This window comes from Pelophylax lessonae, assembly GCF_965119305.1.
Source record: "Pelophylax lessonae genome assembly, chromosome: 11".
Classification (NCBI taxonomy): Eukaryota; Metazoa; Chordata; class Amphibia; order Anura; family Ranidae; genus Pelophylax; species Pelophylax lessonae.
The window spans coordinates 213,466,565-213,491,453 of record NC_138778.1 but is presented as its reverse complement, the minus strand read 5'-3'; the positions used below and the strand labels follow the sequence as shown (position 1 = coordinate 213,491,453).

General features: G+C 48.4%; 1 protein-coding gene across 1 annotated transcript in view; it reads right to left on the bottom strand.

The window, feature by feature from the left end:
• The window catches only part of KIF3B (kinesin family member 3B), a 25,254-nt gene extending 8,192 nt beyond the window's left edge, over positions 1 to 17,062 (bottom strand). The window contains exons 1-4 of the mRNA XM_082271214.1: positions 16,935 to 17,062; positions 6,370 to 7,826; positions 3,976 to 4,077; positions 1,514 to 1,636 (exon numbers count right to left, since the gene is read on the bottom strand). Coding sequence (XP_082127340.1) covers positions 1,514 to 1,636; positions 3,976 to 4,077; positions 6,370 to 7,818 — 1,674 coding nt within the window. The 5' untranslated portion in view covers positions 7,819 to 7,826; positions 16,935 to 17,062. The remainder of the gene's footprint in view (positions 1 to 1,513; positions 1,637 to 3,975; positions 4,078 to 6,369; positions 7,827 to 16,934) is intronic.
• Positions 17,063 to 24,889: the final 7,827 nt, after the last annotated feature.

The window sequence follows — 24,889 nt, the reverse complement described above, 5'->3', positions numbered from 1 at the left end:
GAACGCGTGCAGAAAAACTGACGTCTCTGCACCGTGGTGTGAACGAGGCCTACAGCAAAGAAAAATGCCGCTGATCCCCACTAGTTCAAATCTGGGATACAGGATATGAGCTGTCAGCAGGTCACATCCCTCTCTGCTCATGTGGCGATTACACTGCACGAGCCAAGTCTGCAAGCTTAACAACCCTCCCCCTTTCCACCTATGCTAAGCTGAGCAGGGGCGAGGGATCAGAGAATGAAACTCCAGCTGAATTGGTCTGTGCAGTGTCGGTCACAGATACAGCATAAAACACAGAGGAGATAGCTAAAGAGCTTGCCCCTTTTTTTTTCTACTTGTGGCAGAATTTGCCCTAGTTTTTCAGCTTGGAAGAGTGGTGCATTCCCCCAAAGGAGCCCAGCAGTGAGGGTCACAAAACACACAGCTTTCAGAATGGAAAGTAAATGGATTGCGTTTTTCACAGCCTTTGGGTGGTGTTTCAGAATCTGTTGTGGCCAGTAGTCTGGCTCATCTTCAGGCACAGCCCCCTCTAAAGACAGCAGAATTGGATGCCGGGGACCCACCACAGGATGGAATTCAGCAGCGTCATTGCGTGGCACAGTTCAGGATCAGCCCTTTCTCAAGGCTTGAGAAAGAGTTGATCTCAAAAAAAAAAAAAAAAAATCGGCATAGCAATCAAGCCCCAGAAGCCATAATCAGCAGCCACAAGGATGGGGCTACCTTCCTACCTGTGTTGGGTCCCCAGCATCAAGATGCCCTATCCTTCGTGGAACTGTGCCTGAAGTGTTTACTGGGGAAAAGGAGACTGAGGAAACGTTTTCTCCTGCCTGCAGCAGACTGGTGATGTCATCTCAGGCCCTAGGCAAAGACACTAATCTCAAGAATGCCTTAAAGTCGTTCTAAAGCCTCAAGTTTTTTTTTACCTTAATGCATTTTATGCATTAAGGTAAGAAACCTTCTCTGTTGCAGGATCACCCCAGTCCCCCCCCCCCCCCAAAATTCTTACCTGAGTCCATTTGATCCAGCGATGTGCACGAGAACAGTGGCTCTCGCCGCTGTCTCCCTCCTCATTGGGCAAACTGATAGCAGCTGCTGCCATTGGCTCCTGATGCTGTCAATCAAATGCTGTGAGGGAGCGGGGCCGAGTTGCCCGGGCTGTGTCAATAGACACAGACAGGGCGGCTTGAGAGCCAGCCCGCATGGAAAGCAACATTCCATGGGGGTACTCGCTGAAAAGGAGGGGCCTGGAACGCCGGCAGGGGACCACAGACAAGGAGGATCAGGGCTGCTCTGTGCAAAACCATTGCACAGAGCAGGTAAGTATATCACGTTTGTTATTTGAATTAAAAAAAAAAAAAAACGAACCTTTAGTGTTACTTTAATAATGAAAGATCCACTCTGCCATGGTAATAGGCAAATATTAGCAACACAGAAGCAAAGGTCACGAGCAGACATGAACCCTTCTCCTTCGTAATACGATGGTAATTACAAAGGAAAATGCGCTTCCAGAATTTACCTTTTTCAATTTCTTGGTCTTTATATCGACCTCTTGCTGTAATGAACTGTATGTCTCCTTCAGCTCCAAAGTCTCTTCATCACGGCTCTCCATCTGTTGCTGCATTTCTCGTTCTCGCCGTTTCTAAATGACCGACAAACATTAGACCCGGAGCTATAATGTCTATTCCATACAAAACCAATATTAAATTTAGGAAAGGCACAAAAGTAGAACCATATCTGCACACACATTTTACAGCAGATCTATACTCTTAACATTTTTTTTCTGGTTATGAAAAGCAAAAAGTCATTAAAAAAAATGACCCTTGTCCATTCATTGTTCCAGTTCTGTTTCATGGCGATTGCTACAAAGTTTCTTGCAAAGGAAAGGATTGGTGTTTTTGTAGATTCTCTAAAAGGTTCATTCTGCCTCAACATCAGTCTACTAATCTACATTGGCATAGACCATGTGACCAATGCCTTGGCCCTAGAGCCCTGGTGTTCATCCTGTGGCCAGGGGGCTGCATGTGGCCCTTTGGCACTTTTTGTGCAGCCCTTAGGGCCTCTGCTAATCTGTTTCCCCATTGCCCTGCTATAGTATTGATTTCCAGCAGTCTCATGTAATATGTCTCCAGGCGGCGGTCTCCTGAAACATGTCCCCAGTCTCCAACAACTCCTATAGTGTGTTTACAGTCTCTGACAGTCTCCTGCAGCATGTCCCCAGTCTCTGACCATCGCTTGTGTCATGTCAGCTGTCTCTGACCATCGCTTGTGTCATGTCAGCTGTCTCTGACCATCGCTTGTGTCATGTCCGCAGTCTATGACCATCGCTTGTGTCATGTCCGCAGTCTATGACCATCGCTTGTGTCATGTCCGCAGTCTATGACCATCGCTTGTGTCATGTCCGCAGTCTCTGACCATCGCTTGTGTCATGTCCGCAGTCTCTGACCATCGCTTGTGTCATGTCCGCAGTCTCTGACCATCGCTTGTGTCATGTCCGCAGTCTCTGACCATCTCTTGTGTCATGTCCGCAGTGTCTGACCATCTCTTGTGTCATGTCCGCAGTGTCTGACCATCTCTTGTATCATGTCCGCAGTGTCTGACCATCCCTTGTGTCATGTCCGCAGTCTCTGACCATCGCTTGTGTCATGTCAGCAGTCTCTGACCATCGCTTGTATCATGCGCACAAGCACTGACCATCACTTGTGTCATGTCCGCAGTCTCTGACAATGGCTTGTATCATGTCCGCAGTCTCTGAGCATCGCTTGTATCATGTCCGCAGTCTCTCAGCATCGCTTGTATCATGTCCGCAGTCTCTGACCATGGCTTGTATCATGTCCGCAGTCTCTGACCATGGCTTGTATCATGTCCGCAGTCTCTGATCATCTCTTGTATCGTGTCCGCAGTCTCTCAGCATCGCTTGTATCGTGTCCGCAGTCTCTGACCATGGCTTGTATCATGTCCCCAGTCTCTGACCATGGCTTGTATCATGTCCGCAGTCTCTGACCATGGCTTGTATCATGTCCGCAGTCTCTGACCATGGCTTGTATCATGTCCGCAGTCTCTGACCATGGCTTGTATCATGTCCGCAGTCTCTGACCATGGCTTGTATCATGTCCGCAGTCTCTGACCATGGCTTGTATCATGTCCGCAGTCTCTGACCATGGCTTGTATCATGTCCGCAGTCTCTGACCATGGCTTGTATCATGTCCGCAGTCTCTGACCATCTCTTGTATCATGTCCACAGTCTCTGACCATGGCTTGTATCATGTCCGCAGTCTCTGACCATGGCTTGTATCATGTCCGCAGTCTCTGACCATCTCTTGTATCAAGTCCACAGTCTCTGACCATCTCTTGCATCAAGTCCACAGTCTCAGATTATCTCTTGTATCACAATCACTGACTCTTGTATCATGTCCGCATTCTCCGACTATCTCTTGTATCATGTCCGCATCCTCCGACTATCTCTTGTATCATGTCCGGAGTCTCTGACCATCTCTTGTATCGTGCACACAATCACTCACCATCTCCTGTATTATGTCCACAGTCTTCGCCCATCTCTTGTATCATGCCCATAGTTTTGGAATATATCCTGTTGTATGTCTGCTGTCTCTGACACTGAATTTTATGTACAGCCCTTCGGTGATGTTGGGGGGTCACAATTAAGGCCCCTCATATCAAGAAAGCTCACCACCACTTCTCTATATAAGTCTATTAACAAGCACCTTTGTGTGTGAAATGTGCAAGAGGTCTCCCTCCTGTGGTTTGCCATTTTGCCAATTTTTTAAGTTAATAAAGAAGCCGTGAGTATTTCTGGCGTGCCATCATTATGTGTAAGTAAACTGTCAGCAATGAGCTGAATGGACACGTGGTTCCCCCACATATATCTTTCTTTATTCTCTTGTATCCATTGCCAATATACTGAAACTTTAACAAATATTAATAAAAATATGACCAAGTCTCTATAAAACACCGGCAACTTGCCTGTTCAGCAATTTCTTGCCTCTTCTGCTCGAGGATTTTCTGTTGTTCATTGGTATGGTCAACAATGTTTTTACCCCCAACAAGAAGCTTACTTTCCATGGCCTGCAAAAGTAGATTCGTTAGTAAAGAAATACTGTGTAACATTTACATCATAGTCAAAGTTAATAATCAATTTTGGATCTTTTTTTTTAGAAAATGGTGGACATACCAGTCATGGGTGTTTATTGCTGAAAATAACCTAATCAAAATGAAGCTGTACAGAGGATTTGTGCCTTTATAAGGTTGACAGTCCCAGAAATATGATCTGCTTTATTAAGCTTCCTTTATTGATACACTTGGCCTACATCTACGTTCAGGCTATTTGAGCATCGCTCTTCATTTATTTGCCATCTAACCTTCCATATCCCTCCCTAGGATATCCATCTCCTCCCTGCTACAACCGTGAGGGTTACTAGACTACCTCTCCACTGCTCTCCTGCCGGACATCCAATATTTTATTCACTGCATGAGATAGAAGAGCTGTCCCAGAATACACACTACTGGCCAAACTCTAAGCCAGTGGTCTCCAAACTGCGGCCCAGGGAGCCAGATGCTGCCTTCTACTTGATTCTATCTTGTCTTTGGGGCACGGTTTGCATCCACTAATACCAACAATGGGGCAATAATTCCCCCTCACTGACATCAATGAATGGGCAGAATTCACACCAAAGATAAGGCAATTCCTTACATTGATATCAATGATGGGGCACTATACCTCCCACTGATATGGCACTATTCCTCCTGCTGACACCAATGATAGGGCACCATTCCTCCCACTGATACCAATGATAGGGTCCCATTCCTCCCACTGATGCCAATGATGGGGCACCATTCCTCACACTGATACCAATGATGGGGCACCATTCCTCCCACTGATGCCAATGATGGGGCACCATTCCTCCCACTGATGCCAATGATGGGGCACCATTCCTCCCACTGATGCCAATAATAGGGCACCATTCCCCCCACTGATGCCAATGATGGGGCACCATTCCACCCACTGATGCCAATGATGGGGCACCATTCTTCCCACTAAGGCCAATGATGGGGCACCATTCCTCCCACTGATACCAATGATGGGGCACCATTCCTCCCACTGATGCCAATGATGAGGCACCATTCTTCCCACTGATGCCAATGATGGGGCACTATTCCTCCCACTGATAGCAATGATAGGGCACCATTCCTCCCACTGATAGCAATGATGAGGCATTATCACTCCCACTGATACCAATGATGGGGCACTATTCCTCCCATTGATACCAATGATGGGGCACTATCACTACCACTGATACCAATCATGGGGCATTATTCCTCCCACTGATACCAATCATGGGGCATTATTACTCCCACTGATACCAATCATGGGGCATTATTCCTCCCACTGATACCAATGATGGGGCATTATCCCTCCCCAATGATACCAATGATGGGGCAATATTCCTCCCACTAACACCAATCATGGGGCACTACTCCTCCCACTGATACCAATGATGGGGCACAATTCCTTCCAATGACACTAAAGAGGAGGCACAATTCTTCCCAATTACACCAACAAGGGCACTATCCCCCTGACACCAAAGATGGGGCATTGTTTATTCCTACTGATGTTGGGACCTTTGCTTCTCCTGATGTCCACAGTCCAGCCCTGCTTAAAGTGTGAAGGACAGTAAACTGGCCCTTTGTTTAGAAAGCTAGGAGACCCCTGTTCTAAGCTAATACAACTATTTCTATAGGAAGTTCTTTATTCCTTCTGCGGAGAACAAAGCATTGATGTTTAAACCATCCGATCAGCATTCTGTTCCCTATTCAAGAACACTCAAAGATAAGATTTCTAATTCTCTGGCCTTATCCTACATGAACTGAGAATTTGGGAACCTATGGTTAGAAGATGAACCAATACCTATGCCCTATATTTAATAAAAATCATAGGGATAAACAGCTAAAAAATCATCGAGAAGTTGGTATCTATATCATTATAGATACCAACCATAACCAGAACCATTATATATGGTTTATTGAAAACCAAACAGACTAGACAGCAAATTGTAAATTTAGCTGAGGCCATATGCATTAAATAATGTTCTGACCCAGCCGTATCGTAGCAGTTGTATTCAATGTCAATCCTTCTCGAGGGAAGAATCCATTGACCAGTTGGAGCTTCACAGTTAATTGCACAGTTAAGTTGACCCCAGAGGTGTCTTTTCCACCTTTTCCCTACTAATCCATAAACATGCACACTTAGTTGGTCTAAGAATGTATGTTTATAGAAAGACCTTTTGTCAGAATAAACTTTTAGCAGCTATGGAATGCCTGCATATCTGATCACAGTTGGATGCTACTGGTTAGGTTTACCTTAACTTTAGATGTCAGCATTTCCATGGCCTCTTTTTCTCTTCGTAAATCGTCCATTTTTTTCTCTTTCTCCTTCAAAAGCTTCTGTTTCTCTTCCGCCACCAAACTGTGATCTTCGACAATGGCCTTTTTCTCAGTCTCGAGTTTCTCCTGCTGTTCCCGCCAGTAGTCTTTGTCATCACCATCTTCATCTCCTTCATAAGAGTCCCCGTCTTCCTCATCATCTGCTGCTCCATCTACCCCAGGCCTTCTCCTACCTCTCCTTCGTCTTTTCCCCACCACCTTCTTCTCCAACTGCGCTTTCAGCCTTGCAATCTCCTCCTGGAACTCCCGGAGTAATGCGTCCTTGGGGTCTTCATTCACTCTAGGCTTGTTCTTGATATTTTTGGCACGATTGGCATAGCGTAGAGTTGTCAGGGACTCCTCGACGTTATAGGAGGCAGGTCCAATATTGGCCACCATAACCGTCTTGGCATTGCCACCCAATGAGTCCTGCAGTAACCTAGTAAGCTTGGAATCTCGGTAGGGAATGTGTGTGCTTCTGCCATCCACAAGGGCAGATATGACATTTCCTAGTGCTGAGAGAGACAAATTAATTTTTGTAGCCTCTTTTAGCCGTTCCCCTTGGGCTCCAGTTTTTGCTTGACGTTCACTGCCAGCCAAGTCCACCAAATTGAGTTTTCCTACTCGGATGTGGTTCTCGCCATCCAAACCGATCTCGCTGCACTCAATGGTGATCATAAAGATGGCATGGGAGCGGGAGCTGTGTTCATTCATGTTAGTGGCACCTACGGAGCGGTTTTGGTTGCCAACATTCATGACATGTTCTATTTCCTTCACACTTTTGGTGACAAAAGAGGACAGGTCCTTGACGTAGACACCAGTGTCCGGTCTTTCTTTAAGTTCTAGACGTTTCGACTGATCTTTGGAAAGAAGGTCTCTGATCTCTTCCTGGTAGATTTCTAAATAAGAAGCCCTGACCAAATACTGTTGATTCTGGGAACGGGATATGTGGGTGAAGATGTGTTCAAAAGAATTTGGTATTACACCTCTTTTTTCAGGATCACCTCGTAGCCCTTCCATCGTGAAAGTCTTCCCAGTTCCTGTCTGGCCGTAGGCAAAGATGGTTCCATTAAAGCCTAGCAAGACAGAATCTACCAACGGCCTAAAGGTTTCATCATAAAGCTCCACTTGCTTAGAGTTAGAGTCGTAAACCGCGTCAAACGTAAATGTTTTTGGCAACTCATTACCGGACCCTTTCTGAATCTTCACTGACACTTGCCCGAGCTTCACGTCCACTGCAACCACTTTTTCAAAACCGGAGGCAATTTCCTTGCTGTTCATAGGCCGGCACCGCACCACCACCCTCACAGTCTCTGAGCTCTTGGGTTTCGACATCTTTGGTGCGGTCGATCTGGCACCCTCTAGGACTCTTCTCTGGTTATCCATTTACCACCCTAAATGAAAAACAAGGAAAAATAAAGGATTCAGCTGGTATTTTAGGTTGAAAATCTCAAGAGCATCTGTTCTACCAACATTCTCCAAATACCTCTAGCTACTGCATATTCAGCTCTAGACATAAATTATTTTTCTTTTTCCCAACAAGTCATGGATTTAAATTTTAAACATTTTCCAATGCTTAAAAACGAAGGATCACCTCTTTGTACTTTTGATTACGGAATGGTTGTTACTTCTCAACTGAAAACCAGTAGTTAGCACATTATTTTAAGTAACACTCATATTTTCACATTGCAAATAATAAAATTCTCAGTATGGAGAGGTCTCCTTGTATTCCATTCTGGAAAGCCTGTAGCTTATTTACGAAAACTGATATTTGTGGGATGTTTGGAATCCCGCAGCACATCTGTCACTGGAGCAGCAAGCACCCTTCCTGGCATGCTGCATGCGTCAAGGTCAGTGTGTTGGCAAAGTGGGTCAGGGCAGATGATTCAGGAGAGGAGGGGGAGGCATGGATAGAGGAATCCTCTGTGCACTGTCCTGATTCATATAATAATACTCTGAATAAAACTGATCAGCTCCAATATACAAAAACATGTAACGTTATGCATTACATTTCAAGGTTTGTCATATGTATACTTGCATTGGGTTAATTATTTTTGTTTTTAATTAAAGATCCTATTAGTCCAAATGAAGATCCAGCAGATCAATTTAATGCAAATCTGACTAATTCTAACTGATTATATTATGAATAAATTCCAGAACAAGGTACCTTCATGTCCGAATGATCAGTAGATCTAGGGATGTAGGCAGCTGGAGTTTGACAATTTGACTCTTTGGGCAGGAGTCATGCGTTGCCCTGCCCATTCCCTGTATTGTTAAGTTCAATCCAACAACCCCTAAAGAGATGGGAGATAGTAGGGCCATAAAAAAACTTTTACAGAAAAGAAACAGCCTCCTTACTGGTCAAGGAGACCACCAATCGCATTACAGTTTCATTAGGGAGGCTTGAGAGGCTAAAAAGGGGAGGGCAATGCTTGACTTGACTTTTTGTATTGGTATTCAGAGATTACTAAAAGTCACCTCTGCTTGGGCATTTTTTCTTAAAATTTCCCCCCACCCGCAACGGACCCAGGCGGGCATTTCCCCACCCGTAACGGACGCAGACAGGTGTTCCCCCGCCTGTAACCGACCCAGACGGGCGTTCACCCGCCGGTGACCGACCCAGACGGGCATTCCCCCGCCCGTAACTAACTCAGACGGGCGTTCCCCGCCCGTAACGAACCCAGACGGGCGTTCCCCAGCCCGTAACGAACCCAGACGGGCGTTCCCCCGCCCGTAACGAACCCAGACGGGCGTTCCTCCGCCCGTAACGAACCCAGACGGGCGTTCCCCCGCCCGTAACGAACACAGACGGGCGTTCCCCTGCCCGTAACAAACCCAGACGGGCGTTCCCCCGCCCGTAACAAACCCAGACGGGCGTTCCCCCGCCCGTAACGAACCCAGACGGGCGTTCCCCCGCCCGTAACGAACCCAGACGGGCGTTCCCCCGCCCGTAACTAACCCAGACGGGCGTTCCCCCGCCCGTAACTAACCCAGACAGGCGTTCCCCCGCCCGTAACCGACCCAGACGGGCGTTCACCCGCCGGTAACCGACCCAGACGGGCATTCCCCGCCCGTAACGAACCCAGACGGGCGTTCCCCCGCCCGTAACGAACACAGACGGGCGTTCCCCTGCCCGTAACGAACCCAGACGGGCGTTCCCCCGCCCGTAACAAACCCAGACGGGCGTTCCCCCGCCCGTAACTAACCCAGACGGGCGTTCCCCCGCCCGTAACCGACCCAGACGGGCGTTCCCCCGCCCGTAACCGACCCAGACGGGCATTCCCCGCCCGTAACGAACTCAGACGGGCGTTCCCCGCACGTAACGAACCCAGACGGGCGTTCCCCCGCCCGTAACGAACCCAGACGGTTCAACCGACCCAGATGGGCATTCCCTTACCCATGACCGACCCAAACAGGTGTTCCCCAATCCATCCAGTCCTGAGATTTACACAACTCTGCCCTAAAAGCACAGCCCTGTAGGCCAGGGGAGGAGACCTGATTTTTTTCTTTTACAGTTACCCAAGATTTACACACAACACATGGCCCTGTGCCCCACTGCTTCATGGGATTGTTACTACACAGCTATCCCAGGAGGCGGTGGGTTACTAAGCAGCGCCTCTGCTGTGCATGTGCACAAATGCCACTGGGCGCTATATTGCCCATCCATCAGAAGCTGGTGGCACTTGTGCACGGAACTCTAAACTCTGTCTTTTAGTTCTGCTTTAATTTGTGTCTTTTATATCTGTCCGGAGTTCTGTTGTATATTTGTTTGCTCTTACATTGCTATGTTACAGCTCCCACGCGGCGTGTCACCGATCACCTAAATACATACAGGGCCTGTTGGATTCTGTACTCTGATCGGCGACCCCGACCCTGCCAAGGCAAACACAGCTGTCTGAACTTTTCACACTCAGGAGAGGAGCGGAATCGTTCACAGCTTCACACGTTCCGTGATAGTGACTGCCACCATTTCCCACCCATACGCCTGAACGTAGAAGGGTCCTCGTGTATTTATAGCAGGTCCATGTCTGCAGCCACTTCTGTATTCTCAACCTGACCAGCACATTATACATTCCTGTGGTCTCTTATTTTTTTAAAGTGTATTTATAGGCAAAGTGTTATTGTGGGTGGGGTAGAGAAAAATTAGGAATCCTGCCAAGTTTGTTTTGCACCATTAACACTATCCCTCACTTCCTGTCCCCGAGTTAGTTGTCACCAGGACAGGAAGTGAGGAGAAATCTCTCTAACAGGGACACGATGATGCAAACTGTTTAACCACTTGCTAACCAGCCTCCGTACTTAACCCTGTATATGCGGTGGCGAGAAGGGGCTAGCACCCACTTGAGACTCTGTGAATATACTCACCTGAGCGGTATATCGCTTATTGGTTGAAACCAATTTTATAGGAAAAAGAACAAGATTTGGATCTGTAGAAATGGCTTTGCATGTACAATGTAGTTATCTGCTTATTAAATGTAGAGATCTATAGATAAGCCATTAGAGGGAGCCCTCAATAGCTCAGTGGAATTGCTCTGTCTCTATATTAACTGTTAGACAACTCATTCAAACCAATGCAATCCCGGTGTGGCTTGTTTTTGTTATCCTAACAGTTGTGCATTATAGTTGTGTATAGTTTGAGCTATGCAACCACTGCATAGCACAGACTATGGTATACATTGACTATACGCAGGTATACATTGACAATACGCAGATATACATTGACTATACGCAGATATACATTGACTATACGCAGATATACATTGACTATACGCAGATATACATTGACTATACGCAGATATACATTGACTATACGCAGGTATACATTGACAATACGCAGATATACATTAACTATACGCAGGTATACATTGACTATACGCAGATATACATTGACAATACGCAGGTATACATTGACTATACGCAGGTATACATTGACTATACGCAGGTATACATTGACTATACGCAGGTATACATTGACTATACGCAGGTATACATTAACTATACGCAGGTATACATTGACTATACGCAGATATACATTGACTATACGCAGGTATACATTGACTATACGCAGGTATACATTGACTATACGCAGGTATACATTAACTATACGCAGGTATACATTGACTATACGCAGATATACATTGACTATACGCAGATATACATTGACTATACGCAGATATACATTGACTATACGCAGATATACATTGACTATACGCAGATATACATTGACTATACGCAGGTATACATTGACAATACGCAGGTATACATTGATTATACGCAGGTATACATTGACTATACGCAAGGTATACATTGACTATACGCAGGTATACATTGACTATACGCAGGTATACATTGACTATACGCAGGTATACATTAACTATACGCAGGTATACATTGACTATACGCAGATATACATTGACTATACGCAGGTATACATTGACTATACGCAGGTATACATTGACTATACGCAGGTATACATTAACTATACGCAGGTATACATTGACTATACGCAGATATACATTGACTATACGCAGATATACATTGACTATACGCAGATATACATTGACTATACGCAGATATACATTGACTATACGCAGATATACATTGACTATACGCAGGTATACATTGACAATACGCAGGTATACATTGATTATACGCAGGTATACATTGACTATACGCAAGGTATACATTGACTATACGCAAGGTATACATTGACTATACGCAAGGTATACATTGACTATACGCAGGTATACATTGACTATACGCAGATATTCATTGACTATACGCAGGTATACATTGACTATACGCAAGGTATACATTGACTATACGCAGGTATACATTGACTATACGCAGGTATACATTGACTATACGCAGATATTCATTGACTATACGCAGGTATACATTGACTATACGCAGCTATTTGATGTGCAGATTGGCATGGAGTGACCCATCAGGGCTATATGAGAACCCACCAATCCCACCTCCCATCATTCTCAGTTTTCATCTACCGGCCCAACTACACAAGATGTACATCCATTTATTTACGAAGGAAAAATAAAAATCTGCAGCCAAAAACGATTCCTTCTCGATGACCGAAAAGAAATCTGAAGTGTCAGCCTGGCTAACCAGAAAATCCATCTGATACACGAATCCATAATTCCAGATATTGTGATGTGACATTTCGTATTGATTTTCTGCACAATGAGAAGGATAAGGTGTACGATCGGTGTAACCGACCAAATACAACGGTATAGGATTTCATTATGGGATGGAGAACAATCAAAGTAAATAAAGCTCCAGCAAGGTGGGGCGCTAACGTGTTTGTAAAGTAGAACTCCGGCTAGAACATGGTTCTTTTTCAGGTCTGGGCGAATCGGTGCAGTTGTTTTCATTCAGCCCGCTAGCTGAACGAAAAAAAATCCCCAAAAAACTGAACCATGTATGGGCAGCTTTACATATTCATTTGTCTTCAATCCAGGTATACAGTCCATATATAGTAATCAGGTCTGCCTCATTCTGCAGACCAGTGCCCACAATTAGTAAATTGTCCCACATCTCCCATGTCCCACCTGGTGGGGGCAGCACATACATCCTCATGGCAGGTGCCACCTGAAATGTCAGGCCGTTGTCATCTACTGCAGAGAACTGTCCACCTAATCCTCCCAGCAATGCTAACAACTGTGTGAGGTTCGGCCATCCATCACAACATAATACAGGTAATACATTGCATGCAGTGTCTGGGCTGCAACTCCATGGGTGTTATATACACTGTATACATCTGTATGATACCCTGAGTCCCCATCATAACACACATGATGGGTGTTATATACACTGTACACATCTGTAGGACACTCCGAGCCCCCATAATAACACAACACACATGATGGGTGTTATATACACTGTATACATCTGTATGATACCCTGAGCCCCCATCATAACACAGCACACATGATGGGTGTTATATACACTGTACACATCTGTAGGACACTCCGAGCCCCCATAATAACACAACACACATGATGGGTGTTATATACACTGTATACATCTGTATGACACCCTGAGCCCCCATCATAACACACATGATGGGTGTTATATACACAACACAGCACACATGATGGGTGTTACAGTATCTCACAAAAGTGAGTACACCCCTCACATTTCTGTAAATATTTTATTCTATCTTTTCATGTGACAACACTGAAGAAATGAGACTTTGCTGCAATGTAAAGTAGTGAGTGTACAGCTTGTATAACAGTGTAAATTTGCTGTCCCCTCAAAATAACTCAACACACAGCCATTAATGTCTAAACTGCTGGCAACAAAAGTGAGTACACCCCTAAGTGACAATGTCCAAACTGGGCCCAATTAGCCATTTTCCCTCCCCGGTGTCATGTGACTCGTTAGTGTTACAAGGTCTCAGGTGTGAATGGGGAGCAGGTGTGTTAAATTTGGTGTTATCGCTCTCACTCTCTCATACTGGTCACTGGAAGTTCAACATGGCACCTCATGGCAAAGAACTCTCTGAGGATCGGAAAAAAAAAAAAAGAATTGTTGCTCTACATAAAGATGACCTAGGCTATAAGAAGATTGCCAAGACCCTGAAACTGAGCTGCAGCATGGTGGCCAAAACCATACAGCGGTTTAACAAGACAGGTTCCACTCAGAACAGGCCTCGCCATGGTCAACCAAAGAAGTTGAGTGCACATGCTCAGTGTCATATCCAGAGGTTGTCTTTGGGAAATAGACATATGAGTGCTGCTAGCATTGCTGCAGAGGTTGAAGGGGTGGGGGGTCAGCCTGTCAGTGCTCAGACCATACGCCTCACACTGCATCAAATTGGTCTGCATGGCTGTCATCCCAGAAGGAAGCCTCTTCTAAAGATGATGCACAAGAAAACCTGAAAACAGTTTGCTGAAGACAAGCAGACTAAGGACATGGATTACTGGAACCATCTCCTGTGGTCTGATGACACCAAGATAAACTTATTTGGTTCAGATGGTGTGAAGCGTGTGTGGCAGCAACCAGGTGAGGAGTACAAAGACAAGTGTGTCTTCCTACAGTCAAGCATGGTGGTGGGAGTGTCATGGTCTGGGGCTGCATGAGTGCTGCTGGCACTGGGGAGCTATAGTTCATTGAGAGAACCATGAATGCCAACATGTACTGTGACATACTGAAGTAGAGCATGGTCCCCTCCCTTCAGAGACTGGGCCGCAGGGCAGTATTCCAACATGGTAATGACCCCAAACACACCTCCAAGATGACCACTGCCTTGCTAAAGAAGCTGAGGGTAAAGGTGATGGACTGGCCAAGCATGTCTCCAGACCTAAACCCCATTGAGCATCTGTGGGGCATCCTCAAACAGAAGGTGGAGGAGCGCAAGGTCTCTAACATCCACCAGCTCCGTGATGTCGTCATGGAGGAGTGGAAGAGAACTCCAGTGGCAACCTGTGAAGCTCTGGTGAACTCCATGCCCAAAAGGGTTAAGGCAGTGCTGGAAAATAATGGTGGCCACACAAAATATTGACACTTTGGGCCCAATTTGAACATTTTCACTTAGGGGTGTACTCACTTTTGTTTCCAGCGGTTTAGACATTAATGGCTGTGTGTTGAGTTATTTTGAGGGGACAGCAAATTTACACTGTTATACAAGCTGTACACTCACTACTTTACATTGTAGCAAAGTGTCATTTCTTCAGTGTTGTCACATGAAAAGATAGAATAAAATATTTACTAAAATATGAGGGGTGTACTCACTTTTGTGAGATACTGTATATGAACTGTACACATCTGTATGACACCCCGAGCCCCCATCATAACACAGCACAGATAATGAGCCATCCTGGATGGGTGTTCAATATACATCACTATGCTGTCCTGACACACCCACATCAGAAGACGGTTACATTGTACTCAGTGTCTGGGTTAGCCCTTCTATACTTCTCTATGATGTCCAGGTACCTGGCCTGGTCTATCCTGATAGGTGATCCATAGAGCATCTGTATAACAATGTCATCAAACTGATAACTGTATAATAGCCTGAGCAGCCATCAGTGCAGGTGATACATTGTACTCACATCTCTATGATGACCCCCCCCCCCCATATGATACATTGTACTCAGTGTCTGATATGGATCTTCTACACACCTCTATGATGACCCCCCCCCCCCTCATATGATACATTGTACTCAGTGTCTGATATGGATCTTCTACAAACCTCTATGATGACCCCCCCCCCCTCATATGATACATTGTACTCAGTGTCTGATATGGATCTTCTACACACCTCTATGATGACCCCCCCCCCCTCATATGATACATTGTACTCAGTGTCTGATATGGATCTTCTACAAACCTCTATGATGACCCCCCCCCCTTCATATGATACATTGTACTCAGTGTCTGATATGGATCTTCTACACATCTCTGATGTCCTGACATGAGCTGACCCCCCACCATATGACACATTGTTCTGTGTGTGATAGAAATCTTCTATACATTGTATGGATCTGTAAATATCAGCACAATTCTTCTATGTATACGGTGCCCCGATCAGCCGTCACCATACTGTACAGATACATTGTATTCAGTGTCTGGGCTACACCTTCTATACACAGCCTGACCGCCTGCAGGTGATACATTGTACTCAGTGTCTGACATGGATCTTATACACATCTCTATGATTATCCCCTCCCCCCCCCCTCCTCAGCATATGATACATTGTAGTCAGTGTGTGGATGGATCTTCTATACAATGTGTACATCTCTATGATGACCCCCCCCCTCTCCTATGATACATTGTATTCAGTGTCTGGGCAACACCTTCTATACATCCTGACCGCTTGCAGGTGATACATTGTACTCAGTGTCTGCCATGGATCTTATACACATCTCTATGATGACCCCCCCCCCCCCATATGATACATTGTAGTCTGTGTGTGGATGAATCTTCTATAGAACGTATACATCTCTATAATGACCCCCCCCCCCCCCTCATATGATACATTGTAATCAGAGTATGGATGGATCTTCTATGCAATGTATACTTCTCTATGATGCCCCCCACCCCCTCATATGATACATTGTAGTCAGTGTGTGGATGGATCTTCTATACAATGTATACATCTCTGTGATGACCCCCCCCCCCATATGATACATTGTAGTCAGTGTCTGACATGGATCTTCTACACATCTCTATGATGACTTCCCCCCCTCCCTCATCATATGATACATTGTAGTCAGTGTGTGGATGGATCTCCTATACAATGTATACATCTCTATGATGACCCCCCCCTATGATACATTGTAGTCAGTGTGTGGATGGATCTTCTCTGTCAGTCATCTATAATCGGTGCTCAGTCCGGGGTTTCCCCTCCCCCATACCGGTGTGTATGAGGCCCGGATGTGTGTACACCGGCCGGGGATGGGATGAGATCAGCGGAGGCCATGCCGGTGTGGCTCCCCATACACACAGCGGGTGGGGCCCCTCTACGCCCCCTTCCCCCTCACCTGCCATCCCCACCGATGTCCTCGTCCCTCTGTCCCAGCACCGCCGGATGCCGACCGACCGCCGGACCGCCACTTCCCTAGCAACGGTCAACAGGCCGCACAATCCACTTCCCTAGCAACAGGCACCGCCCCCCGCACTGCAGAGCCACAGGGCGGGGCTAGAGAGGGTGGTGGCTCTGCTTACAGGGGCGGGATTACAGTAGGCGGCTATGCTTGGAGGGGCGGGGCTACATAGGAAGGCTCAGTTCTGAGAGGCGGGGTTACGTAGCGTTGGTGGGCGGGGCTAGGCAGGGCGGCTTGGCTCTGAGGGGCGGAGCCTGGTTTTTCTCTGTTTGCTGGAATAGGTGATGCTTAGCAAGGAGACCCCCGCCCCGCACTTCCCTCAAAATTCGCTGAGAGTGAGAACTCACCTACCAGCCCAGCGGTAATAATGCTTTGCATGCAGCAGAGGAGAATTAGAAACTCTGTAAAATGTCCCCTTAGAGAGAATTATTCTCACTTCCGGCCTGGGTGACAACCTCTCCCCCTTTACTTCTATGGTGTGTCACAGGGACAGGAATTCAGGGAAAACCTCCCTAATGGAGTCACAGAGAGAATTTTTAACTCAATCCAGACACTCTCCAGCTGTTAAGGAACTACAATTCCCATGAGGCATTGTAAATCTCTGACATTCAGAGACATAACTAGGCATGATGGTAATTGTAGTTCCTGAACAGCTTAAGGGCCATTGTTTGGACATAGGTGCGAGGGAATACACAGACAGCCATCACTGAGATCTCCTATTGGAAAAGCCAGTTGCCTGGCTGTTATGCCAATAGTTCCTGGCTGCCCATTGGAAGCCTGTGTGATAGGGTGACAACACAATTGGAAGACCAGGATAGTGTTGTCACCCTATACCAGGAAGGGCTAGGGCACCAATCTATCAGGCAGGATCACCTGGGTGTCATCTCATGAAAGCTGCAGATTTAACCAAAATTAACATTACTTTTCAAATTTCATTAACCCCTTCCTGCTGTCCCCTCCCATCCACCAGGCCACAGCCCCCCTCTTCCATGGCCTCCAGCCAACTGCAGATGTCCCCACCCCCACCGTGCCACCCAGCTCCCAAAGTGCCCCTCAACTCTTCATAGTAGCCTGCAGTGGCCCCAGAACCCATGAGAGCTCTCAGCACCCTCCAACCATCCACAGGGGCCCCAGACCCACTGAGAGCTCTCAGCACCCCTCCAACCATCCACAGGGGCCCCGGACCCACTGAGAGCTCTCAGCACCCATCCAACCATCCACAGGGGCCCCGGACCCACTGAGAGCTCTCAGCACCCATCCAACCATCCACAGGGACCCCGGACCCACTGAGAGCTCTCAGCACCCCTCCAACCATCCACAGGGACCCCGGACCCACTGAGAGCTCTCAGCACCCATCCAACCATCCACAGGGGCCCCGGACCCACTGAGAGCTCTCAGCACCCATCCAACCATCCACAGGGGCCCCGGACCCACTGAGAGCTCTCAGCACCCATCCAACCATCCACAGGGACCCCGGACCCACTGAGAGCTCTCAGCACCCCTCCAACCATCCACAGGGACCCCGGACCCACTGAGAGCTCTCAGCACCCATCCAACCATCCACAGGGGCCCCGGACCCACTGAGAGCTCTCAGCACCCATCCAACCATCCACAGGGGCCCCGGACCCACTGAGAGCTCTCAGCACCCATCCAACCATCCACAGGGACCCCGGACCCACTGAGAGCTCTCAGCACCCCTCCAACCATCCACAGGGACCCCGGACCCACTGAGAGCTCTCAGCACCCCTCCAACCATCCACAGAGGCCCGGACCCACTGAGAGCTCTCAGCGCCCCTCCAACCATCCACAGGGGCCCCAGACCCACTGAGAGCTCTCAGCACCCCTCCAACCATCCACAGGGGCCCCGGACCCACTGAGAGCTCTCAGCACCCATCCAACCATCCACAGGGACCCCGGACCCACTGAGAGCTCTCAGCACCCCTCCAACCATCCACAGAGGCCCGGACCCACTGAGAGCTCTCAGCACCCCTCCAACCATCCACAGGGGCCCCAGACCCACTGAGAGCTCTCAGCACCCCTCCAACCATCCACAGAGGCCCGGACCCACTGAGAGCTCTCAGCAGACCTCAACCATCCACAGAGGCCACAGACCACCTGAGAGCCAACAGCACTCCAACAGTTATCCTATCATCTGGGAGCCTTCAGCAAAACCTCCCACGAAGCCCCCAGACCTCAAGAGAACCTTCAGCAACCTGCCATAGTGCCTTGATAGCCCCCACCAGACCCCTTGAGGCCCCCAGCACCTCCTAAAGAGCCCCCAGTCCCCGTCAGAGTCCTCACCACCACCAAACCTCTCACAGTGCCCCAAGAGCCCTCAGCATCCCCCAACCACCCACAGAGCACCCAAACCCCTGGAGAGACTCAGCACTCTCCAACCTCCTACAGGACCCTGATAGCCCCCAGACTTATTGAGGATCGATCATCAGCACCCCTCAAACCTCCCACAGAGCCTCCAGACCCCCTGAGAGCCCTCAACACCCCCAACCACCCACAGTGACCCCAGACCCCTCAGCACCCCGAAACTTCCCAGAGTGCCCTGATAGCCCCCAGATCCCTTGAGGACCCTCAGCACCCCAACCATACAGTGACCCTAGAACCCCCAACCTCCCACAGTGCCACAAAAGTCCTAAGCACCACCCACAGTGACCTCTTGAGGACCCTCAGCACCCCCAAACCTCCCACAAAGCCCCCAGACTCCCTGAGAGCTTTCAGCACCCCTCAACCTCCCACAGTGACCCAAGAGCCCTCAGCAACCCCCAACCACCCACATAGCCCCCAGACCCCCTGAAGACCCTCAGCATCCCCTAACCACCCACAGTGACCCCAGAATCCTTGAGAACCTCATCACCCCAAAACCTCCCAGAGTGCCCTTATAGTCCCCAGACCCCTTGAGGACGCTCATTACCCCCCCTCCCAAGCACTCACAGCTACCCCAGAACCCCCAACCTCCCACAATTCTCTAAGAGCCTTCAGAACCCCCCAACCACCCAAGGTAACCTCCCAGTTGCCCTAAATCCCTGAGAGTTCTCAGCACCCCCCCCCCCCACAGTTCCCTCAGACCCCCCCCCAGAGCCTTTAGCGCACCTCCACAACCTCGCACAGTGCCCCAAAGGCCCTCAGCACCATCCACAGACCCATTGAGGACCCTCAGCACCCCCCAACCTCCCACAGTTCCTCGAGAGCCCTCAGAACCCCCCCCTCCCACCGTGCCCAAAGACCCATAGAGAGCCCTCAGAACCCCCCCTCCCACCATGCCCTCAGACCCATAGAGAGCCCTCAGAACCCCCCCTCCCACCATGCCCTCAGACCAATGGAGAGCCCTCAGAACCCCCAACCTCCCACAGAGCCCCCAGACCTCTTAAGGACCCTCAGCATTTCCAACCTCCCACAGTTCCCCCAGACTCCCTAAGAGCCCTCAGCACCCCCCAACCACCCACAGAGACCCCAGACCCCTTGAGAGCCTCAGCACCCCCAAACCTCCCAGAGTGCCCTGATAGCCTCCAGACCCCTTAAGGACCCAAAGCACCCCCAACCATTAACATTGACCCTAGAACCCCCAACCTCCCACAATGCCCCAAGAGCCCTTAGTACCCCCCCGTGACGGGAGTTACTTTGGTTGGAGGGCCCGTGGAACACAGCTTACCTAAGAGAGGTTGGGAAATGCCTCTCTCAGCCCCCTAGGCCCCTGTTATGTGTAAGTCACTCTGTGTCTATTAGGGACACGGTGACCAAGGAAATGATGGACTGGTACTTAATAGACACTGAGAATATGGTTTGGATTACTCAAATGGGACAGTAATATTTATCAACAATATATCTCATGGAACATATGAAGACTCTGGGACTCTAGGCCTAGGATTCATGTTAAGGCCTAGCTGCCTATTGCCATTAAGAGACTGCTTCACACAGTCAGACTCATAGCAGATTGTTAAATATGTTGATTTACTCACCTGTTGTCTACTGTGGGGCTGTGTTTACACTTATGATAATGTGTATTGTACTTCAGGAGATCGAGGACGACAGTCTGCTAGGTAATTGGCTCGGGTTGATTGAATCACTGTCATCTATTAGTTACTGGTAGAAAAGTAGAATACTGTTTGTGTTGGTGGTTCCTTAGATAATTAGTTCAGGTTAATTATATTTCTGTACACAATTTCATCTGCATATGATAATGTAATCCGGCACCTGACCTGGTGTGGTAGTTTGATCAGGAGGGGGATGTCCTCCTGTGAGGTATGTATTTGGTGTGAGTTTGTTCAAATAAAGGTTCCAGTTATATACAAGCTATGTTCCGTCTAGTTTTGTATGGGGGTGGCTAGAATATCTGATATCTATGTTCAGACTGGAGTAAGTGGCATTCTGACGGAAGCCCACAAACACAGTGTGGGTCACTGTTCAGTTACACCTCCCAACAACCCACAGTGACCAGAGACCCCTTTAGGACCCTCAGCACCCCCAAATCCTCCCACAGAGCCCCCAGACCCTCTGAAAGCCCTCAGCACCCCTAAACCTCCCACAATGTCCCAAGAGCCCTTAGCACCCCCCAACCACCCACAGTTCCCCTAGACCCCCTGAGAGTTCTCAGCACCCCCCCAAACTCCCACAGTTCTTACTGAGAGCCTTCAACACCCCTCAACCTCCCACAGTGCCCCAAAAGCCCTCAGTCACCCCAACCACCCACAGAGCCCCCAAACCCCTTGAGCACCCCCCAGAGCTCCCCAAGAGACCCCAGCACCCCCCCTTTCCATAATGCCCCCCGACCCCCTGAAAGCCCTCAACAGCCCACTTCAAGGGTGTTTTTTTGATAAGTCCCCAAGGTAGGCTTTGGAGCTTATCGGAGATTACCAATTGGGTTACATCTACCTACCCCAACACCCCACGAAGTCTACTTCCCAAGGTACCTCAGAATTTCTATAAATAGAAAAAAAAAAAAAACACGCAGTGTAAACTTTGAGATATTTTATTATACAAATCGATACAAAATAACTGGTAGAAAATCTTCATGGTAAACGTTAGGATTCATTATGTGCCTTAGACTGAAGGAATTGTAACTCCACCCGACAAATGTGCCATCCTGGCTCCACACACGTTACAGTACGATGCCGCGGATTGGCACCAGGAAAGGAAAAGGACGGTAATTACTAGATATGATTTTCCAATATCCTATGGCTGGGAAATCAGTAGATCTATTATCTGCAATGTTCTGTATTCTTGTACAGACTCTGGAAGTATCCCCCAATCCCAGAGGAAGAGGAGTGACTAGCGCTCAGTGCTGGGTGTGAGCTGCAGACATTGGATCCCATGCAGACCATCTCCCTGGTAGATGGACACTTCAAAAGCCTAAAAGCACACCAAACCCCAGCCAGGCATTATTCCCATGTGTTACAGTTGTCATCTGAAATTATACTTGGATGTCTCCTGCTTAATAAATGCCACACAGAGCAAATAGGGGCCCTGAAAACTCAGTTTTTAAAGAAAAACTGTCATTTTGCTGATTCAAGATGAAAGGACAGATTCTCTTGATACATCACTAATTAGCTTTTTGCATGGGGGATCATGTGACCTTATTCTCTTTCTCCAAGGATGTAGCGCTCAGGCCTTGGTGGAGGGTTTTTTCCTCCATATAAAGGTGTTCCTAAAAATATTAGCCAGGTATACAAACCCATGGACACCACAATAACACAGATGTGTCTGGCCAATGGGAGGTTGTGTGCGGCCAAAGGGAGGTTGTGTGCGGCCAATGGGAGGTTGTGTCAGGCCAATGGGAGGTTGTGTCCGCCCAATTGGAGGTTGTTTCAGCCCAGGTTGTGTCAGCCCAACGGGAGGTTGTGTCAGCCCAACGGGCAGCTTGAGTCCGGCAAACGGGAGGTTGAGTTTGGCCAACGGGAGGTTGAGTTTGGCCAACGGGAGGTTGAGTTTGGCCAACGGGAGGCTGAGTTTGGCCAACGGGAGGTTGAGTTTGGCCAACGGGAGGTTGAGTTTGGCCAACGGGAGGTTGTGTGCGGCCAACGGGAGGTTGTGTGCGGCCAACGGGAGGTTGTGTGCGGCCAACGGGAGGTTGTGTCCGCCCAATTGGAGGTTGTGTCCGGCCAACGGGCAGGTTGAGTCCGGCCAACGGGCAGGTTGAGTCCGGCCAACGGGCAGGTTGAGTCCGGCCAACGGGCAGGTTGAGTCCGGCCAACGGGAGGTTGAGTCCGGCCAACGGGAGGTTGTGTCCGGCCAACGGGAGGTTGTGTCCGGCCAACGGGAGGTTGTGTCCGGCCAACGGGAGGTTGTGTCCGGGCCAACGGGAGGTTGTGTCCGGGCCAACGGGAGGTTGTGTGCGGACAACGGGAGGTTGTGTGCGGCCAAAGGGAGGTTGTGTGCGGCCAAAGGGAGGTTGTGTCCGGGCAAAGGGTGGTTGTGTCCGGGCAAAGGGTGGTTGTGTCTGGGCAAAGGGAGGTTGTGTGCGGCCAAAGGGAGGTTGTGACCGCCCAAAGGGAGGTTGTGTCCGCCCAATGGGAGGTTGTGTGCAGCCAACGGGAGGTTGGCGGCTGCACAGATCACATATTGATCAGTGAATGAGCCTATAGGCAGCAGCATTATGTCATCGGAAGGCAAAACAGATGCTGAAAAGCGACTGAAGACACCGTAATTAGAAAAACAGTCTGATCATATAGTCTAGCCATTAATCACAATGACTTACAGGAGTGTGGAGCTTCAAAGTGCATCTTACGCCATTATTTTACCTCCCCATCAATATTCAAGCCAATAAAACCAAAACAGAACCTGTTTTCATTACTTATTTTAAATTTAATGATGTCATCACTAGGTCTCTGTGCTTTTCTATACAATGCAGGCAGGTCATGGCTGGTGGGAGGGGCTGGCAGGGTGCTGTACAGTGTCGGGGCAAGGTCACTAAGTCGCCAAACTGTGCCCCCACCCCCCTTCCCGTTCATGATGTGCGAGCTCAGGGGGGGGGGGGCACAACCTGCACCTCCCCTTCATTTTTTCATCACTTCCTGTTGGGTCACCAGGACAGGATGTGAGGGGAAATCTCCCCAAGGGGACATAGTACAGAGGAGGAAGACACCAGGTTCTGAGACAAGGACACTTGATTCAGTAGAAATGAGAAGTACAAAATGCAGTTTACATGTTTTGCTAGGCAGACTGCCCTAGATAACGCCCACATGTAACACAAGCGCCCAAATGATTGAAAACCGAAATCCAATGAATGAAAGAGGCGGACCAAGGGCAGTTAAGGCTGTGAAGGAAATGACTGGATGATGCTGGAAGTCCTCCAGCCAGGAAATGAGGCTGGCTTTGACTTACTGCAGCTTCTGATGCACAATGTGAGAAGCTTGCAGTGTGCAGTGAAATCTGAGTAAACCGTTTCAGTCCAGCAGAAGAGCCAGTACAAATGTGCAAGACTGGAGGGAAGGCAGGAGATAAGATCTGCATTAGTGTTAGTCCCCCTGTCAGATTTTTATGGCCATCTGCGTCCCCCATTAGGGTGATTAATCCTCTCAGTTTGTCCTGGCGACTACTGGACAGTGGTGAGTGAATGGGAGGAATGGAGCAAACCTTGCAAAAAAAAGGAAACCTGTCTAGGTGGGGCAGTCCCTTCATTTTTTCCTTCACTTCCTGTTGAGTCACCAGGACAGGAAGTGAGGGGAAATCTCCCCAAGGAGACAAAGTACGGGGGAGGAAGACACCAGGTTCTGAGACAAGGACACTTGGTTCAGTAGAAATGAGATGTACAAAATGCAGTTTACATGTTTTGCTAGGCAGACTGCCCTGGGTAACGCCCACATGTGCCCACATTCCAAAAGGGGAAACCTGTCTAGGTGGGGCTGTTCCTTCATTTTTCCCTCACTTCCTGTTGGGTCACC